This window comes from Mizuhopecten yessoensis, unplaced genomic scaffold (assembly GCF_002113885.1).
Source record: "Mizuhopecten yessoensis strain PY_sf001 unplaced genomic scaffold, ASM211388v2 scaffold10401, whole genome shotgun sequence".
NCBI classification, from domain to species: domain Eukaryota; kingdom Metazoa; phylum Mollusca; class Bivalvia; order Pectinida; family Pectinidae; genus Mizuhopecten; species Mizuhopecten yessoensis.
This window is the reverse complement of record NW_018408528.1, coordinates 56,690-79,690: the sequence shown is the minus strand read 5'-3', so window position 1 is coordinate 79,690 and position 23,001 is coordinate 56,690. Positions and strand designations below refer to the sequence as shown.

General features: G+C 36.7%; 1 protein-coding gene across 3 annotated transcripts in view; it reads left to right on the top strand.

Annotated features, from left to right (window-relative positions):
• LOC110460445 (solute carrier family 26 member 10-like) overlaps positions 1 to 15,125 on the top strand; it is a 31,402-nt gene extending 16,277 nt beyond the window's left edge. The window contains exons 1-2 of one of the 3 annotated variants that reach the window (XM_021513346.1): positions 9,828 to 10,051; positions 11,803 to 15,125. In XM_021513346.1, coding sequence (XP_021369021.1) covers positions 11,838 to 13,883 — 2,046 coding nt within the window. In that variant the 5' untranslated portion in view covers positions 9,828 to 10,051; positions 11,803 to 11,837 and the 3' untranslated portion in view covers positions 13,884 to 15,125. Of the gene's footprint in view, positions 1 to 9,827; positions 10,052 to 11,635; positions 11,705 to 11,802 lie in introns of those variants that run through there. The other 2 variants (XM_021513347.1, XM_021513345.1) reach the window with 2 other exon arrangements.
• The last annotated feature ends 7,876 nt before the right edge of the window (positions 15,126 to 23,001 follow it).

Genomic DNA, 23,001 nt, shown 5'->3' with positions numbered 1-23,001 from the left:
TATTACATTCATAACTGCCTAAATCAACATTAGAATACACACATGTTAAACATATTTATCAACACTATAAATATTTAATTTACAATAGTAAATTATCACATAATTCATCTAAAATATAAACTTATAAATAAACCATATCTTTGCTAAAATATGCTCATTTTATCATGGAATCATATAAACATATTCATGCGATAAAACAGTTAGAAATAAATTAATCAGTATGTAGATTGGTGTAGATTATGTGTCTTCCAATTTTCCATTTAACTGCAATGTCCTCAGTCTAGATAACAGGGAAATGTATAAGCAGAGACGTATATATTACGTCTCTGGTATAAGGATCAATTTCAAGAAAAAGATAAATAAAATGTGTAAGTACTTCCAAAGAGTCACATTATATGCAAATCAAAGTCAGTACAACTGCACAACCGGACAGATGAAAGTCAGTAACAAGGCAAATAATGCTGGACCCTGTTATGCACATTATATATTACAGTGTACTAATCTTTGTGAGACTTGAACGGACCGGTTCTCCCTCTGCAAGATTGTTTTAAATAGGTGTGTATATCTATCATGTGTTAAATTCCATGGATTGCATAAAGAATAAAAATAAAGTTTCAAGATTTTATAACTGTGGGTAAAAGTACTCGGTTTGCTGCTCAATTTGAGCATTAATGATTGTACCGGTGCATGTTTTCGTCTGTTTCTATCGTATATCTACATATTGTAAAGAAAAGGGTGGGGTGCTCCTACGTTAGTTTGACTCAATTTTTACACAATTGCGGATTCATTTAGATAGCATCCGCATGTGTGTAACGGGGAAAACAAAATATATGTATGTAGTACTTTAAATATTACCTACACAAGCAAGTGACGACGGAATATATCATATAAGTAGCTAAAAAGCTCACATATCGAACGCACGATCAATGCTTCACGGTATAGGGCTGTCATGTTTTGACAGCGTTGAACTTGTGACGTCACATATGTGGGCTACCCATATCGAGGCGATCGCCGCTGAGCCAACGGTGTGTTTTTCAGATAAATCACAATATCTCGGAAACGAAGTCAACTACGACGTTCGCACTTTCTTAGCTTAAACGAAGTATTTTCATAACTTGATATAGCAAAACGTCCAGGGTACATTTCTTGGGGGCGGTTAGAAGGAGGAGTGGCAATTATTTCGAGAAATAGTGTCAACCACTAAAACATCTAATTTATACTTCCTAAATTCTCAGATTAAGCTTATCTACATGACGCCTTATCACAAGAAAAAGAAGAAGAACATCTAATATTACTATACGGCGCGATAGGTCCAAACAAACAACTGTAGCAAATTCCCGGGTCCCTGTGCCTGAAACCACAGGTAGTCAATACCTAACAATAATAAATGTAAGGCCAGGCAAAAGCAAAGACCATAATATGATAGTTGGGATAAATTCGCTATTGTTTAGGATAGTAATATCAGTGCTGTTTGTGCAATATACTTTTCAAAATGACTGTCAAGAGTAAGCAATAAAAAAAACTTTGGTTCAAGGCTGTTTTAAGGAGGGAATTACACAAGTAATTCAGATTTCAGATTATGTTTTCATCACTCAGACAAATGAAAATGTGTAACTTGAGGGTACAGCACGGAATTAGATTATTTGAGTCCGTGGGTACAGCAATGAGTATGATTAAGCGTAACAGGGTGCATAGAATGTATACATGTATGTTGTGTTGTAAGATGTATAGATAAGATACATATAACTAACGCTCCGGCTTCAATATCATTCATATAAATACTGATTATAATTATCAAATAATACCACTAAAGAGAATATCATAAGAATTATACCTGTTTGAGATATAAGTAGAGAAGTACAATTTTAAGAGAAAAAACCCAATAATTACATGAATTCGCTTGCAGCATTTCAGTTGGATTTGTAAGATGATACAGGAATAATACTCTATGCAAACACATCACATTCACTTGTTTTATACATATGATGATATTCATATCCAATATTTTCCAAACAAAAGTTTCATATTTCATCTCCTTTTGAACATTTGCGATCGCCTAGTTTAAATAAAAACAAACAATTACACGTACGTTATTTAGTTTGGGTTGTTTATTATTTTTTGACAAATTGATTAAATACTTTTTAGAATTTGAGACTAAAAAAATGAACTACCCACTAGACTTATCCATATGTATTGTTGATGTCGAAGAAGCATTGTTCAAGACTATTCCCGTAGCTTCACCTTGAAATAATATTTGGGGAAAATATAGAAATTAAAATAAAAGATAAGTGAGAAACCACCAACATCAAATATACTTTTAATCTTATGAATTCATAAAAAGGTATGTGTTTTTACGTCGTGTAGATTTAATGATTAGATGTTAAATGTAATGTACTGTTGAGTTCCAAACGGATGCCATTAGAAGTTTAATTCCATTTCAAAATGAATTATCAATATTCACGAAAAAATCGGGGGACAAATCATCATTCCAAATTATTTTGTTGGTGCTGACGGGGAAAATGTTGCCTATAAGTACATCTGCATCCGCCGCTGTGCAAATAACACGCGAGCGCTGTATAGGTAAATACAAGTCAGAGTTAGGGTCAGAAACCGACACGCTTCCGCGAGCAAGTACATCTAAATCTAAGTCCGTTATTTGTCTGCTATGTACTGCGTTTTAGGAGCGTGTTTAACCAAACGGCCTGTATGCGTTTCCGTTGAGTTTCCGTTGCGTTTGCGTTGCGTTTGCGTTCCGTTTGCGTTGAGTTTCCGTTGCGTTTCCGTTGCGTTTGCGTTCCGTTTGCGTTCCGTTTGCGTTGCGTTTGCGTTTAAACGGACAAGAAAAGCGGTCCAGGGTCTGTACCATACTGGGATTCGCTTGATAATAACCTTAATAAGATTTCTAAACTAATAAAAGAGTATATAGTTGCAGGTGATATAAATCAGAATGTCTTGAGTTTTAACCCCAATTCCCAATTAAAGCGTATTTTCAATTATATTGCATAACGAATGATATAAATGAACCCACACGAACATCCGCTACAAGCATTGATGTCATGTTATCTAATAACCAAAACATAATAACAAGCCATTCGGATTGATATCTCGTCTATGCTCCGCTTTGGCCATCAATACACATACCGGAGAAACTAACTTAAACACAAAAACTTAATGTTGATGGGGATGCTGAATAAGTCAATGGACCATGATAGGAAGGCCGCATCCAGCATTTGATGCATGGGTTGAGATGTACTACCTAAGATGCATATGGTGCAAGTTTGGTTGATCTAGCAATTACACTTCAGAAAAACTAACTTAAACGCAAACACTTAATGTTGATGGGGATGCTGAATAAGTCAATGGACCATGATAGGTAGGCCGCATCCAGCATTTGATGCATGGGTTGAGATGTACTACCTAAGATGAATCTATGGTGTAAGTTTGGTTGACTGATGTAGCAAAAACACAAAAACTTTATGTAACCTCGACGATGATTGACTTCTAAATTAAACGGACCAATCAGCACCGAGGTCACAAAAGTTAGAGAAAATGGCAGGCTCTGTTCAGATCTCCGATCATCAGCCTGGCAAGCTTGAAAACTGGACTCAGGTGTCTGACATGATAATGATAGGCCATGAACTATCATACAAGTAAGTTTGTCCCCTATCGTAGAAACACTGTACCGACATTGAATAGCGGGCATGCCGTGTGTTTTGCGCTACCCACTAGGAATTTAGCTTGGCATCCCATGGACAGCAGTGTCATCGGGGATAGAATGATAATGGCTTCGAGCTCCACGTGGTGACCCAGAATCAACTTGCCAACTATACATCTCCTCTTATATCTTGCATCCTACGTTCTTCATCATGTTATCCATCTGGACTCTCAAGTAGATTTATTCTCTAGTTGAAACTCCAATTATATGTGAATGAAATCCTTCTTAAAGTTAAAATCCTGCTAAGCCTATGGTCGTCTGCCCTCAAGGTAAAGAGATGCTTTACTGATCTGTACACAGCCACCTCTGTAGGGGTAGGGGAGAGAACTCCAATAACGCAAATATAACTAAAATAACTTAAATTAACGAGTCACTGCGTGGGAGCTCTGGTCGATGACTTCTGTCCTAGATGAAGAAAACTTTTAAATTATTTCACAATATATATAGTATACAATGTATTGTCCATACCATAGGAGAGCGCTTGTAAAGGCATTATGCCTGTTGCCCAATTCCTTTTGAATTTGTATAAGATGCAATATTGGAGAGGTCCAACATGTCTTTCTTTTGTGTCGTCTCTGTATTTGTGTTTTAATTTTTTGAAACAGTGTTTTTTTCTTATTTTTTATTTTTTATTCAAAAACAAAAAAATGTGTATCGACATTTCAATTTTGTGGCAGGTAAACCAAGACGATTATTATGTTTTCATTACAGCATATTAATATTCTTGTCAGTGGAATTATTTGAAAAACAGACAAATGATATTGGTACCAATTTTGTACTAGAATGTCCAAGGCTTTATCAAACAATGTATACTATACTAGCGGAAAAAAGAAACTGTGCATGCGGAGAATTGTTATAGAACATGTATTACAAACTGTATATACATGAAAATTCACACACATGACCGGGTATGACACATACACACTATCTGGTGTCATTGACAGTTTTTCCCGTGCAGTTTGCTCTCTATAGGCGATGACCAGTTTGCACGTTTTTCTCGTCCAGCCATCTAATTTGACAATGAAAGTTTATTTTTCAACTGTTGGGTCACTCTGTAGAGACCAATGAACAGTAAAAACAGCATCATAACGCTTAATTTGTGATTAATGCTATGCCGAGGCTCAATGAAAATGACCGCCTCCGGATTATTGGTATGCTTCAAGCTGGTATGGGCCAAGCCGTTGTCTCTACACGTTTTCATGTCCATCGAAACACAATCCGGAATTTGTGGAGACGACATCAACAGTTTGGCCACGTCGGCGATCGACCTCGTGCGGGACGTCCACGTGTAACGTCACGTCAACAGGACAACCATATTCGGCTTGTCCATTTGAGAAATCGCTTCCAAACCGCAAGTTTGACTGCACGAACAATCCCTGGGTTGCTACCAATAAGCCCGAGAACTGTACGGAACCGATTGCGTGAACGAGCTATCCGTCCGCGACGTCCTGCAATCCGCCAAGTTCTTCTGCCACGTCATCGTGTAGCACGTCTGGACTGGTGCAGAAGGCATCTGCGATTTACTCGACGGGATTGGGCAGGCATTTTGTTTACGGACGAGTCGCGAGTCCACCTGGATAGTAGTGACGGCCATTGAAGAGTGTATCGTCGCGTTGGAGAACGTTTCCGTGACGCGTGTGTAGTACAACGACGTTCTTTCGGCGGAGGCAGCGTTATGATTCGGGGCGGCATCACAACCGTGGTTGTTAACGGAAATTTGAACGCGCTACGTTACCGTGACGAGATCCTCCGAACCCACGCCGTTCCATTCGTGCAAGGGCAGCAACGTCACATTACGCTACAGCAGGACAACGCCAGACCACACACAGCTCGTGTCGCTATGGACTTTCTGGCCCAGCAGATCGTTGACATGTTGTCCTGGCCTGCTATATCCCCCGATCTGTCACCCATTAAACACGTCTGGGATGAAATGAAGCGCAGATTACGGGCATTGCCTAATCAACCGGTGATGTTGGCTGATTTGGCTGCAGCGTTGGTACAGATCTGGAATGCCATCCCAGAAGCATTCTTGAACCGTCTGTAGGCTCCATGCGTCGACGTTACCAGGCTTGCATTCAGGCAAACGGTGGACATACGAGGTATTAACTTTGTGAACTCAGTATTAACCCCTGCTGTGTTTACGTCACTCCTGAGCGGAACTTATTGATTCCATAACGTGGAAAATGGAATGCAACTGTTAATAAATAACAAATAAATTGCCCCTGAAAACCTTGTTGTTATACGTCATACAAATTTATTTTTATAACACATTTTAGGCATGCACAGTTTCTTTTTTCCGCTAGTATATATTTGACAGGATTGTAAAAATACTTGAAGTGACAGATTATGTGCATTTCTCCTATTCGTAGGACGAGCAGCAGTTCCTTGTTACATTAGGTAATAGAAGCGTATTATAATCTGGGAACGTTTTATGATCGGTATACACAATTATCTCAACAAATGATGACTGAACTTCAGGAGTAGCTGAGTGTCGCTTCAAATGTCGCATATACACTTACGTGTGATGGTTTTCAAATTTAGTCTCTGCTGAAGATTCGATTGTAATGGATAAATATAGTATAATTAGGGCGTGTATGTATATATATAAAACAAAAGACAGATGTTTATTCGACTTCCCTAGCGCTTTCTCCTCTTAAGAGGTTCATCAGGGAAACTCTAAAATATAAATAATTAAAAAAAAAATCATATTTACTCGTAGATGAAATTGGAATATCTGGTGTTTATTCCTATCCATGTTTATAGAAGTGGTAAACAGTTGCTTACAAAATATTTCAGTACAGTATTTCTGCTATTTTTCAGCCTTTTGATTGGCCAGACACAAAATTGAAATGCGAGGTTAGACAAATAGTCCCAGGTGAAACTTTGATTTTACATACTGGTTAACTAGCACAAGTACAAAACACAACACAACAGGTATGATTAACACAAAATTATGACTGGCAAATAATAAGGTATAAAATAACAATCATTATAGGTACACTGCATGGTGCAAAACACAGCAATTGTGAATGGAATTTTAACGTAAACAAATTCGTTTAGTTTAAATGATTATGATTATGAGTTTGTACAACTAGTCATGGGGATTAAGAAGTTCTTTTCAACTCGTGTTAAGTTGAACAATCATGCAGAGCAGAACTATTAATCTGTCATGAAGAAAATTAACATGTTACGAAAATTAGTTCAATGATTAAAGAGGGATCCTATTTTGAAAATAATTTTTTATTTTTTTAGTACCAGAATACTGGAAAGGTCACAATGTGAACTCATTACAAAATTTAGAAAAGAATCTAAGCTCAAATTAGAAAAGAGACTAGAGATTTCATTTAGAACAAATAGAAACAAAACAAATTATGCATCAAAGTTTAAAATATGATAGAGATCAACCGTAAAAACTCGATATAACAATTTTTAAATTAACGTTTTTTCAAAGTTCCATTTTTAACTAAATTGCCAATTGCTTTAAGCCTATACGGTCAACGTTTCTCACCGAACAAAGGATACACAAGTAATTGCAGCATATCGATGGTAAGCTGTACTTAAAGTAAAATGTATGGACATTCGGTGCAGAGATATCGTGACTGTCAATCAATAAGATGTTAAATTCTAAATTAACTTTTAATGCTATATTTTAATTTTAATTGAGTTATTTTAAAACTGGTCATTAATTTAAAGCACATTTGACACCAAAAGATATATCCGTACAAATTGCATGCCACACATGTGACTCTCCATGTACAGAGGAGCACTTTTTAATAGAATGATCAGATTTAAGGTACATTCATAAAACATGCTCTAATGTCACGGACGTAAAAACTCTTTTCACTTCCGTAGACTTGGAGACATTAGCCAATTATATAAAAGACATTGGTCTGATTTATAAACTTTGATTTAATTAACCTACAGGACTCTCCTTTATTTTAACGGTATTCATCATTTATTTTTCCAATGCAATTTTTACACGATATTTTTAACTAATTTTTGATAGTTTACCCCATTGTACTATTCTAACTCTCCGAGTTCAACGTTTTATATGATATTTATTTTGATTCCTCAAATGGCTGCCCCGTAGTAAAAGATTGTTCTGGTCCTAAACATACAAAATCTATACAAATAATAAACTGGAAAATAAAATAAGCGGGATCCTTTCCATTACAGATGGCGGCAAACTTAACTTGGTATCTAGTGTCCTTTGTAGTACAACCGTATGAAGTGCACTTACACAACTTACACTTGTAGTACTCCAGTTCACTACAATACATGTGCTAATAATCGAATAGGTTATCGCGCTTTATATGTAACATCAAAGATTTTATCTATTTATTTATATGTTTATTTTTTGGAGCAGGACAATGGGGGTGGGGTGGGTTGAACCATGATAAGTGTCAACTGAAGAAAGGGCCACATATATAATATGATAAAGAAAATATCCTTGTGCTGTGTAGTTAACGTCAGTGCACAAGAATGTGAACTCAAGTGCACTACGGTGTTAACGTCAGTGAACAAGAATGTGAACTCAAGTGCACTACGGTGTTAACTACAGTGCACTACGGTGTTAACTACAGTGCACAAGGATGTGAACTCCAGTGCACTAGAGTGTTAACTACAGTACACAATGATGTGAACTCCAGTGCACTACAGTGTTAACAATAGTACACAAGGATGTGAACTCCAGTGCACTAGAGTGTTAACTACAGTACACAAGGATGTGAACTCCAGTGCACTAGAGTGTTAACTACAGTACACAAGGATGTGAACTCCTGTGCACTAGAGTGTTAACTACAGTGCACAAGGATGTGAACTCCAGTGCACTAAAGTATTAACTACAGTACACAAGGATGTGAACTCCAGTGCACTACGTTGTTAACTACAGTACACAAGGATGTGAACTCCAGTGCACTACGGTGTTAACTACAGTGCACAAGGATGTGATCTCCAGTGCACTACGGTGTTAACTCCAATACAAAAGGATGTGAACTTAAGTGCACGACAGTGTTAACTACAGTACACAAGGATGTGAGCTCCAGTGCACTACAGTGTTAACTACAGTACACAAGGATGTGAACTAAAATGCACTACAGTGTTAACTCCAATACACAAGGATGTGAACTCCAGTGCACTACGGTGTTAACTACAGTGCACAAGGATGTGAACTCCAGTGCACTACAGTGTTAACTCAAGTACACAAGGATGTGACCTCCAGTGCACTACAGTGTTAACTTCAGTGCACAAGGATGTGAACTCCAATGCACTACAGTGTTAACTACAGTACACAAGGATGTGAACTCCAGTGCACTGCAGTGTTAACTACAGTACACAAGGATGTGAACTCAAGTGCACTATGGTGTTAACTACAGTACACAAGGATGTGAACTCAAGTGCACTACAGTGTTAACTACAGTACACAAGGATGTGAACTCCAGTGCACTAGAGTGTTAACTCCAGTACACAGGGATGTGAACTCCAGTGCACTACGGTGTTAACTACAGTACACAAGGATGTGAACTCCAGTGCACTACAGTGTTAACTACAGTACACAAGGATGTGAACTCAAGTGCACTGCAGTGTTAACTCCAGTACACAGGGATGTGAACTCCAGTGCACTATGGTGTTAACTACAGTACACAAGGATGTGAACTCCAGTGCACTACACTGTTAACTACCGTACACAAGGATGTGAACTCAAGTGCACTATGGTGTTAACTACAGTACACAAGGATGTGAACTCCAGTGCACAGGCTTGTTAACTCTAGTATTCAAGCTAGTGCACTGTAGTGTACTCTACTTGTTTACTCCAGTGCACTAGACTACCAAGTTAAGTGTGCTTCGAGCTGTATTAAAGTAGAGACTAACTACAGTTCAGGAGTAGATTGCTGTTATCGACACTCACAACAAATCAATGTCAGCAACTAGGACATGTCAACTCTGTGGTTTAGTACTGATTAGTCGGCTGCCATATGACCAACATATACACGTAATTATTATGTAGAGTAAGGACGACACTAAGGTAATCAGTGTAGGTGCTTACCTGATAGTGTGGCTTATGGTGTATCGGTGCTATTAATAGACGGGACTACTACAGTTAGTCATATATACCAACAGAGCTCTATGACTGTACGACCTTTATGTTATACCAAGTACAATACTAGCACACAAAATGATGGACGCATGAAAAGTTTGTCCGATAAGGGTCACTGTTTTCTACTGGACATCTGACCGTTGGTCAAGGAAGGTTATTTGTGTAATGGCAGACATCGCATTGAGTGGTGGTTACCTCAGTGAAGGAAGGATTACTGTGCAATTATTGACATGTGACAGGTTAGTCGACACATGTGACCGGTTAGTCGAGAAAGGTTCACTCTTGTAATGCAGAATTAATATATTGTCGATGTGACTTTTCAGCTGCGTTTGAGGACAGAACTTGAGGGACGCGGCTAAGATCCTTAACCCACAGTTCGTGTATGTGTGTAACCCGTATATATATATATATATATATGGTTTGTGTCCACGTGTGTTGTTCCGTCTGGTGAACAGTGTATGTGACGTCATCAGTTCGGAATGCATGTACCTGTGTTATTATGTTATTTTTTAACATTTTGACTGAATTGTACTTACGACGTAGATCTTGGACCTGCTGCCCCCTTGCACGAATAAAGCACCCTATATTCCCACCACTATATTCTGGCTACTGGGTAAATACTTAGTAAAGACACATTGCCGCCAGCATTTATTAGCAAGCTATTACCCGGTATGTGTAACAGTATTAATGTAATAACTATCGTGTGATTGTAACATTTAGCTATTTTAAGTAATATATTTATAGCGGTCTGTATTCAGAGGTCCGGTACCTCGGTCGGCGCGGAAGTTGTGTAGTATTTATTGCATGTATATGTGAGGGTGAATGTATTTTCTCGGAGTTAGTAAACACAAATATTTCCATACACAACTTGTCCGTATTTTGGTATTAAAACTGAGCAACCGGTGGCATGTGTATCACTATATGTATATATGGTAACGCGAAATCTAACGCTTTTAACAGTAATAGGGGCCTTGACATTTGAATATGAAAAGCAATTCCTAGCAAACATTTTCCGTAAAGAAGCAGTGAATGTTTTAATGATTTCGGCACACCTGACTTGTTGTACGGAAACGAATTCTCTAACTATAATTTTTCAGGAAGCAGTCATAAGCAAGCATTGTTTTCTTAACGAACCATTATATGAAAATTGAGTTGATAGGACATAACACATGTAACTCCAGCATTCAAGTTTAAATATTGTGTTGGTTAATAGTAACAGTTACCTTAATCTTTGACCTTCAGACCTAAAAAAACAATCCAGACCAAATATGTTCTGTAAGAAAAGTTGGAGTGTTCAACAGTACCAATAGCCATAACCTTTAACCTATAGCTCTGAAATTTCCGTAAGAAAGTAGTGCATGGTGAGAGCTATCTGTAGGATGCATCGTGCAGTTTGAGTCTGGTTAGTCCACGGAAACTGAAATTATTGTATGGAAACCGGTTTTCTACTGATAGTACTTTCACTGCCATTTTCCCAGATGGACGGGCTAATGGACTGACGAACGTCATTATAATACCGCCTCTGATCTCAATCGAGGGGATTATAACTCCCCAGAAAATCCATCTTCACCATTTCCCTTTTCATTATTGTTTTAGTATAACGGTCGTAGATATTACTAATTAAATAAACATGAAATCATCTTCAATGAGTGTTCGAATGAAGGAATTATGGAGCGAGGTATGTCACCAGGAAATCAGCCCAGCCAAGTAGATACGTCTTAGTCATTTTTAAAAATAAACTGTGTTTCGGTGCAGTATCAACGAGTGTAGGTTACCTGTACGTGGTTGGGTAACCGCCCCTTGATAGCATGTGTGAGCCTACAGTTTTACACATACCTGGATTCTGTAGCTTATCTCGGTTATAGCAACCTGGTTATGTTGTATACCAGGAAGTAAGTACGAGTGCCGTTCGACCATAAGTTTCATGCTGTTTTGCATTACATTCATTTTTCAGTAATATTCAAAGTGCTCATTTTGTATTATTTTCCAGACATACCTTTGCCAGCTGTTGTATCTGAGAAAAAAATGGAGGACGAGGAATTACTACTGGTCAATTCTGAGAAAAGGATAGATGTCACTCGCTTCCTACATACCCAGAAACAAATCCGGGATACCTACGGCAAGGAGAAGGTCATTGTCTCATGGAAGGACAGGCTGAGAGAAAAGTTCAAATGTTCCGGTACAACCTGTCTACGTACTTTTCTGTCTTACATCCCGTTCATCAACGTTATCAGGACATACAAGCTGAGGGAATACATACTTGGGGATATCCTCAGTGGAATTACAGCGGCGTGTTTACATTTCCCTCAGGGACTTGCATTCGGAATCCTAGCCTCTCTTGCCCCAGCGTTCGGCCTGTACACCTCGTTCTTTCCAATCGTATTATATATGTTTTTCGGAACATCTCATCACACATCGTTCGGTACAAATGCTGTCATCGCCCTTTTTACGGCAGAGATAGTTGAGGCCCAAGTCAGTGGTCTTGTAAGACAGACACCTGTAGCAAACGTGACAGGAAATGACACTCAAACGGTTGAAGGACTTGACGACGACGCCATAATGGAGATGAAAGTGATGGCAGCCTCCGGAGCATCTCTCATTGTAGGGATCGTACTTCTGGTCATGGGTATACTCCGTTTAGGATTTCTCACCTCCTATATGTCGTCGTCTTTCATACACGCATTCGTGTGTGCCAGTGCATTTCACATCGCAACAAGTCAGATTCCGAAAGCCTTGGGTATATCAATCCCATTATTTACTGGACCTGGAAAATTAGTTCTGTCATACATAGAAATATTCAAAGCAATTCCAAATATCAATGTTGCTTCGCTCATTATTACAATCTTGTCAATGGCAATCTTATTGTTAGTGAAAGAATGCATCAATAAACGGTTTAAAGACAAGATGAAAATGCCAATTCCTATAGACCTTATCCTTATTGTCATCGCAACCATCATATCTCACTTTGCAAACTTTAAAGATGTCTTCGCAGTGCCTGTGGTTGGTAACATTCCTAGTGGAATCCCCGCCCCTCGTCTTCCAGTTCTTTCCTCTGATTACGTAGGAACAGCAATCATAGTCGCCATTTTGGTGTTTGTCCTGTCAATTGCAATGGCGCGAACCTGCGAACTAAAGCATGACTACCAAATCGACGATAACCAAGAACTTGTTGCTTATGGAATTTCCAACTTAGGAAGTTCATTTTTTCAATGTTTTCCATCCTGTACTGCGCCTCCCCGAACAATGCTCCTGAGTTTGATGGACGCCAAAACAACCTTGAACGGCCTGTTTTCCGCCGTGGTCATGCTACTTGTGCTGATGGTGATAGGACAGTTGTTTGAGTCACTTCCGCTTCCGGTTCTTTCTGCGATGGTCATCATTGCGGTGAAGGATCTCCTGCTGCACGTGACAGAACTACCGAATTTCTGGAGGATAAATGGATATGATTTCGTCATATGGATGGGAACCTGTCTGTGTGGAGTGTTCATTGATATCCCGTACGGCTTGTACGCTGGTGTGGGGCTTGGGCTGTTAACGATTGCCGTGCAGAGTCAGAGATCGGCTAGCTATACGCTCTCTACACCCAAAGACGAGGATATATATTTGGACTCTTCAATGCATCGTAATCTACATCAACTACCAAACATACGCATCTTCCGAATGGAAGCATCCCTTTATTTTGCAACGTCGGCTATATTCAAAAATAAATTGTATAAAGAGGTCTGTGACCCTAGACAACTTGCAAAATCGGCTGAAATGGAAAAGAAAAATGGGATTGAATATACCGAAAATGGAGGAGATGAAGATGTTACCAAACGTCCCCAACAAGAACTTAAATACCTGGTGATAGACTGTTCACTTGTCAGCTACGTCGATATAAACGGGATGAAAGTCTTAGCTCAAATCACGAAGGAGTTCCGAAAGGTGAATGTCACGGTTGTCTTAGCGCGGTGTTCACGTTATATGTTAAAAAGTCTAGATACATCGATACTCTCGGACGTGTTCACAGACAACCGGGTTTTCCTGGACCTCAACGACGCTATTTACGCATGTAAACATTCCTTGGTCTAGGTTGAAAGGCATATACCCTGCGGTAACTAGAATCTCTGCAACCTAATGACGATCATGTAAACAAGCTTTTCTTTGAAAGTGTCTCTTTAGAAAGATGTGCTTCATAACATGCAATTGGCTATCAATGTTTTTTTGTGTGTAAATACTTCGAACTTGTATGTGGAACGAGGACAGTGATAAAGATACACAGAAAGACAATACATTGGTAGATAGCTAATAACCACACAACAACGTGTTCAATAGCAAACGGCAGAAGCCTTCCTAGGTAGAACTGAACAAATACTTTTGTGTGATTATTTTGTAATCTTCAGTGTGTCATATACATAGTAATCCTATTGAAAACAAGTTATCTTGGATAGAAAGTGTTTAATAATTAAAGGGTGCTTACTTTCGTACATGTTTATAAAGTAGCAAATTGCTTATGTATATTTAATACACTCTTGCTAACGGATGTTTAACGATGTTACCTTAAATGATTGTTTTATACAAATACCTTAACTACATGTTAACGTGTAGTTCAGCTAAAGTATACCTGAAGGTCAGTAGAAGTACACTCGAAGTTAAGCAGAAGTATACTTGAAATTGAGTAGAGGTATACTTGAAATTGAGTAGAGGTATACTTGAAATTGAGTTTAGGTGTACTTGAAGTTCATCAGAATTAAACTTTAATATACAAATAGCTTAACTACATGTATATGTACACTTTTAGCTTAGTAGACGTATATTTGAAGTTTAGTAGAATGTTACTTGAAGTACAGTAGATGTAAATATGTAGTTCAGTAGAAGTATACTTGAAGTTCAGTCGAAGTAAATATGTAATTAAGTAGAAGTAAAAATGTAGTTCAGTAGAAGTATAGTTGAAGTTCAGTAGAAGTATACTTGAAGCTCAGTAGAAATATATTTTAAGTTCAGTAGAAGTATACTTGAAGCTCCGTAGAAGTAAATATGAAGTTCAGTAGAAGTATACTTGAAGCTCAGTAGAAGCATATTTTAAGTTCAGTAGAAGTATACTTGAAGCTCAGTAGAAGTATATTTTAAGTTCAGTAGAAGTATACTTAAAGCTCAGTAGAAGTAAATATGAAGTTCAGTAGAAGTATACTTGAAGCTCAGTAGAAGTAAATATGTAGTTCAGTAGAAGTATACTTGAAGTTTAGTAGAAGTATATTTGAAGTTTAGTAGAAGTAAATATGTAGTTCAGTAGAAGTATACTTCAGTATATTTGAAGTTTAGCAGGTGAAAATATATATATATATATAGAATAAAAACAAATTTTTCAGATCGTCCGCTAGGCCTTTCTGCCTTCTAGGGCTTCTTCAGGCGGATTGATGTTTATTTATATTGATGTTTGTTTATATATATATATATATATGTGGTTCAGTAGAAGGTCACATGTAGTTCAGTTGATTCATACATGTAGTTCATTTGATTTATATCTTTAGTACATTTGATGTATTTATGTAATATAGTTGATTTATACATATAATTAAGAAATATGTTGTACTTTTATGAGTTATATATGTTTTTATTGTATCGCTTTTTAAAATAATTTGTTAATAAAATTGTGTTTTTGACTTACGTGAGTACATACATAAACCTTTATTTAAGCAATAAACTGCATAGATGTGGCAGACCAACTGGTATAACTGCCACATGTGTCACAGAAAAACTGAATGGTGCGCGCTAGGGCACCATGATAAGTTTGTCTGTGACACATGTGGCAGTTATACCAGTTGGTCTGCCACATCTATGCAGTTTATTGCTTATATTTATATTTCCATAATGAGAATTCGCAAAAAATAATTTATGTCTTTTCCAAATTTCAAATTTCCCGCTTATTACCGTCATGTCAGGTCAATATCTAGAACGGCACAAAGATAACAGCTGACGTCGGGCACTATTTCCCATGCACAATTGAAATGACTCCGCAACTTTCTTTAATAATTCATTTGTTTTTAATTTATATATATATCATATTCTCGATTCATAATTAGTAAAAAATAACATTTTGTAAGTAACTAATCAAGTGTCGTAAAACATTTTCCGATTTTATTGCGACCTATATCCGGCGCACGCACTCAACGGAAGTCTGCAGTAATCAGGTCAGAGTTATATTTGAAGTCCGGCATGTTGTTGATGTTGATCGTGAAACCGGAGAAGGTTGAATTGGTGAAAAATCCAGGCATACAATTGTTTGTTGATCACACAGACACTTGAGACAGGCAGCTCGTGTTCGGGATCAAAGCAGAAGATACTGATCAGTTCGGTAGTGACACTGTTAAGTCGCTCGGAGGTGCAAAGACCAACTTCAGTTATAATCTCATAAGATGAAGCTGCTATTGACACTACGTTAGTAGTAATATAGAAGGGCTTTGCCACACCAAATGTAAATATATGAGTTTAACTGGCAATCTGTCGCTAATTATCCCTTATATGCACTTTGGAACACATTCACGGACATCGTTAGGTTACGATAGTAAAATTAGAACATAAACAAATAAAACAGTGCCAACTGACAAAGACAATATAAAAGTTAAATGTCGATACAAAAAGGCGACATGAAACGAGAAAATGTCACAACAAAACGAAAAATATCGAAAACCTGCACAAAATACCAGTGAGAACCCTAAAGTAGAGACGTGTGTAGGTCAGCCACGTGACAGAACTACCAAATTTCTGGAGGATAAATGGATATGATTTCGTCATATGGATGGGAACCTGTCTGTGTGGAGTGTTCATTGATATCCCGTACGGCTTGTACGCTGGTGTGCGGCTTGGTCTGTTAACGATTGCCGTGCAGAGTCAGAGATCGGCTAGCTATACGCTCTCTACACCCAAAGACGAGGATATATATTTGGACTCTTCAATGCATCGTTATCTACATCAACTACCAAACATACGCATCTTCCGAATGGAAGCATCCCTTTATTTTGCAACGTCGGCTATATTCAAAAATAAATTGTATAAAGAGGTCTGTGACCCTAGACAACTTGCAAAATCGGCTGAAATGGAAAAGAAAAATGGGATTGAATATACCGAAAATGGAGGAGATGAAGATGTTACCAAACGTCCTCAACGGGAACTTAAATACCTGGTGATAGACTGCTCACTTGTCAGCTACGTCGATATAAACGGGATGAAAGTCTTAGCTCAAATCACCAAGGAGTTCCGAAAGGTGAATGTCACGGTTGTCTTAGCGCGGTGTTCACGTAACGTTATATGTTAAAAAGTCTAGAGACATCGATACTCTCGGACGTGTTCACAGACAACCGGGTTTTCCTGGACCTCAACGACGCTATTTACGCATGTAAACATTCCTTGGTCTAGGTTGAAAGGCATATACCCTGCGGTAACTGGAATCTCTGCAACCTAATGACGATCGTGTAAACAAGCTTTTCTTTGAAAGTCTCTCTTTAGAAAGATGTGCTTCATAACATGCAATTGGCTATCAATGTTTTTTTTGTGTAAATACTTCGAACTTGTATGTGGAACGAGGACAGTGATAAAGATACACAGAAAGACAATACATTGGTAGATAGCTAATAACCACACAACAACGTGTTCAATAGCAAACGGTATAAACCTTCCTGGGTAGAACTGAACAAATACTTTTGTGTGATTATTTTGTAATCTTCAGTGTGTCATATACATAGTAATCCTATTGAAAACACGTTATCTTGGATAGAAATTGTTTAATAATTAAAGGGTGCTTACTTTCGTACATGTTTATTTAATACACTCTTGCTAACGGATGTTTAACGATGTTACCTTAAATGATTGTTTTATACAAATACCTTTACTAGATGTTAACGTGTAGTTCAGCTAAAGTATACCTGAAGGTCAGTAGAAGTACACTCGAAGTTAAGCAGAAGTATACTTGAAATTGAGTAGAGGTATACTTGAAATTGAGTAGAGGTATACTTGAAATTGAGTTTAGGTGTACTTGTTCAGTAGAATTAAACTTTAATATACAAATAGCTTAACTACATGTATATGTACACTTTTAGCTTAGTAGACGTATATTTGAAGTTTAGTAGAATGTTACTTGAAGTACAGTAGATGTAAATATGTAGTTCAGTAGAAGTATACTTGAAGTTCAGTCGAAGTAAATATGTAATTAAGTAGAAGTAAAAATGTAGTTCAGTAGAAGTATACTTGAAGTTCAGTAGAAGTATACTTGAAGCTCAGTAGAAGTATATTTTAAGTTCAGTAGAAGTATACTTGAAGCTCAGTAGAAGTAAATATGAAGTTCATTAGAAGTATACTTGAAGCTCAGTAGAAGTATATTTCAAGTTCAGTAGAAGTATACTTGAAGCTCAGTAGAAATATATTTTAAGTTCAGTAGAAGTATACTTGAAGCTCAGTAGAAGTATATTTTAAGTTCAGTAGAAGTATACTTGAAGCTCAGTAGAAGTAAATGTGAAATTCAGTAGAAGTATACTTGAAGCTCAGTAGAAGTATATTTTAAGTTCAGTAGAAGTATACTTAAAGCTCAGTAGAAGTAAATATGAAGTTCAGTAGAAGTATACTTGAAGCTCAGTAGAAGTAAATATGTAGTTCAGTAGAAGTATACTTGAAGTTCAGTAGAAGTATATTTGAAGTTTAGTAGAAGTAAATATGTAGTTCAGTAGAAGTATACTTCAGTATATTTGAAGTATAGCAGGTGAAAATATATATATATATATATGTGGTTCAGTAGAAGGTCACATGTAGTTCAGTTGATTCATACATGTAGTTCGTTTGATTTATATATGAAGTACAGTTGATGTATATATGTAGTATAGTTGATTTATACGTATAATTAAGAAATATGTTGTACTTTTATGAGTTATATATGCTTTTATTGTACCGCTTTTTGAAATAATGTGTTAATAAAATTGTGTTATTGACTTACGTGAGTACATACATAAACCTTTATATGAGTTTAACTGGCAATCTGTCGCTAATTATCCCTTATATGCACTTTGGAACACATTCACGGACATCGTTAGGTTACGACAGTAAAATTAGAACATAAACAAATAAAACAGTGACAACTGACAAAGACATATAAAAGTTAAATATCGATATAAAAAGGCGACATGAGACGAGAAAATGTCACAACAAAACGAAAAATATCGTAAACCTGCACAAAATACCAGGGAGAACCCTAAAGTAGAGACGTGTGAAGGTCAGCCACGACTAGGTCACATCGAAGTTCATAGAAGGAAATCATGTGATGACGAGCGTTATACTTCAATATTAACAAAAACTTTAAACGAACAAACTCGAAAATAATTGACAACCTGTGCTTTGCTATAGTATAGCTATATTGCAATATTTGAACATTTGTGATTTGTATTATAAAACAAATCATAAGTTTGATTTATAATACAAATAACAGGATTAGAGTATTGAATATAAATAACATTTCGAAAATGAATTACAAGACTTCAAATAAACGTTACACAATGTCGAATATAAATCTCAAGTTGTAGAATAAAAAACAAGTTTCGATTATAATTCACGTGGCTTTTAAAATAGATCACTATTTTTATTACTATAGTACATTAATAATAATTAATAACATTGAAACATGAATCCCAAGCTGTTTAAATAGTTCTATATTTTATTAGGTAAGTTATCAATTATAAACTGATTCTGATGTGATTCTCGGTAAAGTCAGAGAACTAGCATCACAATTGTTTTCTAGGGATACGTATCACATTAATGCAGTTGGCGAAAGGTTATAATACCTAAGCAGAGATATATAGCATTAACCAATAGGAGAGTACTCCATACAACAAACGGTTTAGTCTCACCTAGCATATATCTCTAAAATACCTAGTCTCCCCTAGCATACATTTCAATTTTCACACCTGATTACAATTTGGTTAAAGTCTGTTTCAAAATGATGTAGATTGTAGTGTAATACATATTATTATTAAGAACTTATGCCTACTTTAATCAGAGAAATATTCCATTTATATTTGTAAAGAACTATAGTGACACGTGGCAGTAGATGATATGAATTTCAAAAAACCTAAAAAGGATACCTTTATTACAGTATGTTATTAAAGTCTTAAAATCAATCCTATGTATACGTTCATATTCATATGGTAAGACACTTTATAGTACAGACTATAGTTTACCTGTAATTAAATCCTATTGTTCTCTGACACCAAATCTCACCTAGCATACACCAAACACCTTACCTGTCCATAGGAAAATACCAAATGTATGCTACGTGAGACAACACCCAACAAACACGTCAGCTCGGGTAATACCTTACAGGGCATCAACCCGCGGATCTGATTGGTTGAAAAAGGACAATTGGTAATGTTGACACCTGCTTAATATATATATATATATTATAAAAAGAAAAATTCTTAACAACGAAACTTTAGTACTTTCATCTCTTCTAGGAAATTCTTCAGACTAAAGAATCTCCTAGAAGAGATGAAAGTACTAAAGACTCGTTGTTTCTTTTTATAATATTTCTTCGTCCGTAAGGAATCTAGAAATATAAAAGCGTCGGAACCTTTTTATAAAAAAACTTGTATCATTTTAGATATCACTTATTTTTAATGTTGATTAACAGCGCTCTTACTCGAGTAGAAATGGAGAAAATTACTGATTTTGTCCATTTACCAGTGTTAAATTTGACCTATCCTAACTGTCTGGTGGAGAGGTGTAATATGTCATAGCTATTAGTGGACGGGAAACAGGGGTAAAAATGTGTAGAACTAGCACGGAATTAGATGCTTTCTAAGTCCGTGTTATCTAAGTCCGTGGAAATAGTAACAACATACTTGATATTTATCTTTAAAGTTACTTTTTGAATATTTCCAACTGTATCGTACGTCATTCGAAAATGGTTCGGAAATGAAGAAAAAATAGCCCAGGGGATGTAACTCTTACATTTGAAACAATGTAGATAGTGTACCCTGAACGTTTTGCTATATCAAGCTATGAAAATACTTCATGTAATGTAATAAAAGGTGCAAAAATCGTAGTTGACTCTGTTTCCGAGATATTATCTGAAAAACACACATTTGGCTCTGCGGCGATCGCCTCGATATTGGTAGCCCACATCTGTGACGTCACAAGTTCAACGCTGTCGAAACAGCTCTATATAGGGATGTACCGGGAAGCTTCGATCGTGCGTTCGATATGTGAGCATTTTTAGCTACTTATATGATATATTTCGTCGTCACTTACTTGTGTAGGTAATACTTTAAGTACTACATACATATGAATCATTTTATTTTACAATTTTAATGATGAAATTAGTTCCTACTGAAGAGGCAAACGATGCGCTGTATGCAGGTGTCCGAACACACATGCGGATGCTATCTAAATGAATCCCTGTTTTTACATAATTCGTTAATCTAGTGAATGTAAATATTATGCTTTTTATTATTTAATTGATCTCAAGAACATTTGATGAGTACCTATATACAATACAAAGCAATTGAGTAAAAATTGAGTCAAATTAACGTAGGCGCACCCCACCCCTTTCTTTACAATATGTAGATATACGATTGAAATAGACGAAAACATGCACCGGTACGATAATTTATACTCAAATTGAGCAGCAACCCGAGTATTTTTACCCCCAGTTATAAAATCTTGAAACATTTTTTTATTCTTTATGCAATCCATGGAATTTAACACATAATAGATAAACACACCAATTTAAAAAAAAATCTTGCAGAGAGTGAACCGGTCCGTTCAAGTCTCACAAAGATTAGTAATACATAATGTGCATAACAGGGTCCAGCATTATTTGGTGCCTTTTTACTGACTTTCATCTGTCCGGTGATGCAGTTGTACTGATTTTGATTTGCATATAATACGAGTCTTTGGCAGTACTTACACATTTTATTTATTTATCTTTTCCTTGAAATTGATCCTTATACCAGAGACGTAATATATACGTCTCTGCTTATACATTTCCCCGTTATCTAGACTGAGGAAGACACATAATCTACACCAATCTACATACTGATTATTATATTTCTAACTGCTTTATCGCATGAATATGTTTATATGATACCATGATAAAATGAGCATATTTTAGCAAAGATATGGTTTATTTATAAGTATACTAACTTTAGGTCCCCCCTAGCCCACCTGCTAACATCCCTTTGATGTCATACCTGCTGTCAGCACTGGACACGGGTGTGTTTAGTGTTATTTACCTGTACACAAATGTCACACCTAAGTAGGCTAAGGGAGTGGATCGAGATGATTTTCATTATTGAACCAAGATGTTAAATTATAACTTGAGTATATAACATTTATATGAAGAGAAAAAGTTTGAATCTCATAATTCAATTATATTTTTGAGATAAAAATAATTACGGAATTAGATTTCTAAGTCCGTGATATACATTGTAATTTACCATCGCATACAGAAGTATCGTATTGTATAAACATTAATGTGTGTCGGTATTTTACTGTTTATTTGGAGAGTCGACCTAACCAGAGCCGTATATACTACTGGCTTTATATGTCTCTTACCTAACATAAGGAATAAACGGTAATACTGAAAATATGCCATACATTTTATTGACGTTCAAAAACAGCATATACCAACGTTAAAGTTATTTTGTAAAAAAATTTCAATGATACATTTCCGGTGGGTTTTTTTGGACCGTAGCGGTGCCACAGTATGTGACTGTAGAGCAGAGAATATAAAGTGTATACATCTCTGTGTAAAGAAAATAATTGCAAACTGACTTTCCAGCTAAAATAAAGAATCATTTTTGATCGACAACATTGAGAGTATTTGCGTTTAATTTCCCACAAACTCGTTTATTCGAGAAATTTCTCATCAGTGCTCAGAATCAGGACACGCAATGCTTCCAGGGTGTGTTAATAATAATAATATACAGCATTTGATATAGCGCCCTATCTAGTTAACATATAAGCCACTCTAAAGCGCTTTACAGTACATAGATACACAATTAATACAATTAGCAATTCAATTTTGAGGAATTCGCAGGAGCTGCCTTATCAGGCGCTAACTTCTAGTCCTATGCCACCTGGCTAATATCTCCTTATGTGTGTATGCCTGCGTGTGATGTGTTCTGTTTGTAGTGGAACTGTGCTTCCAACGGCATCATGTAAAGTGCCA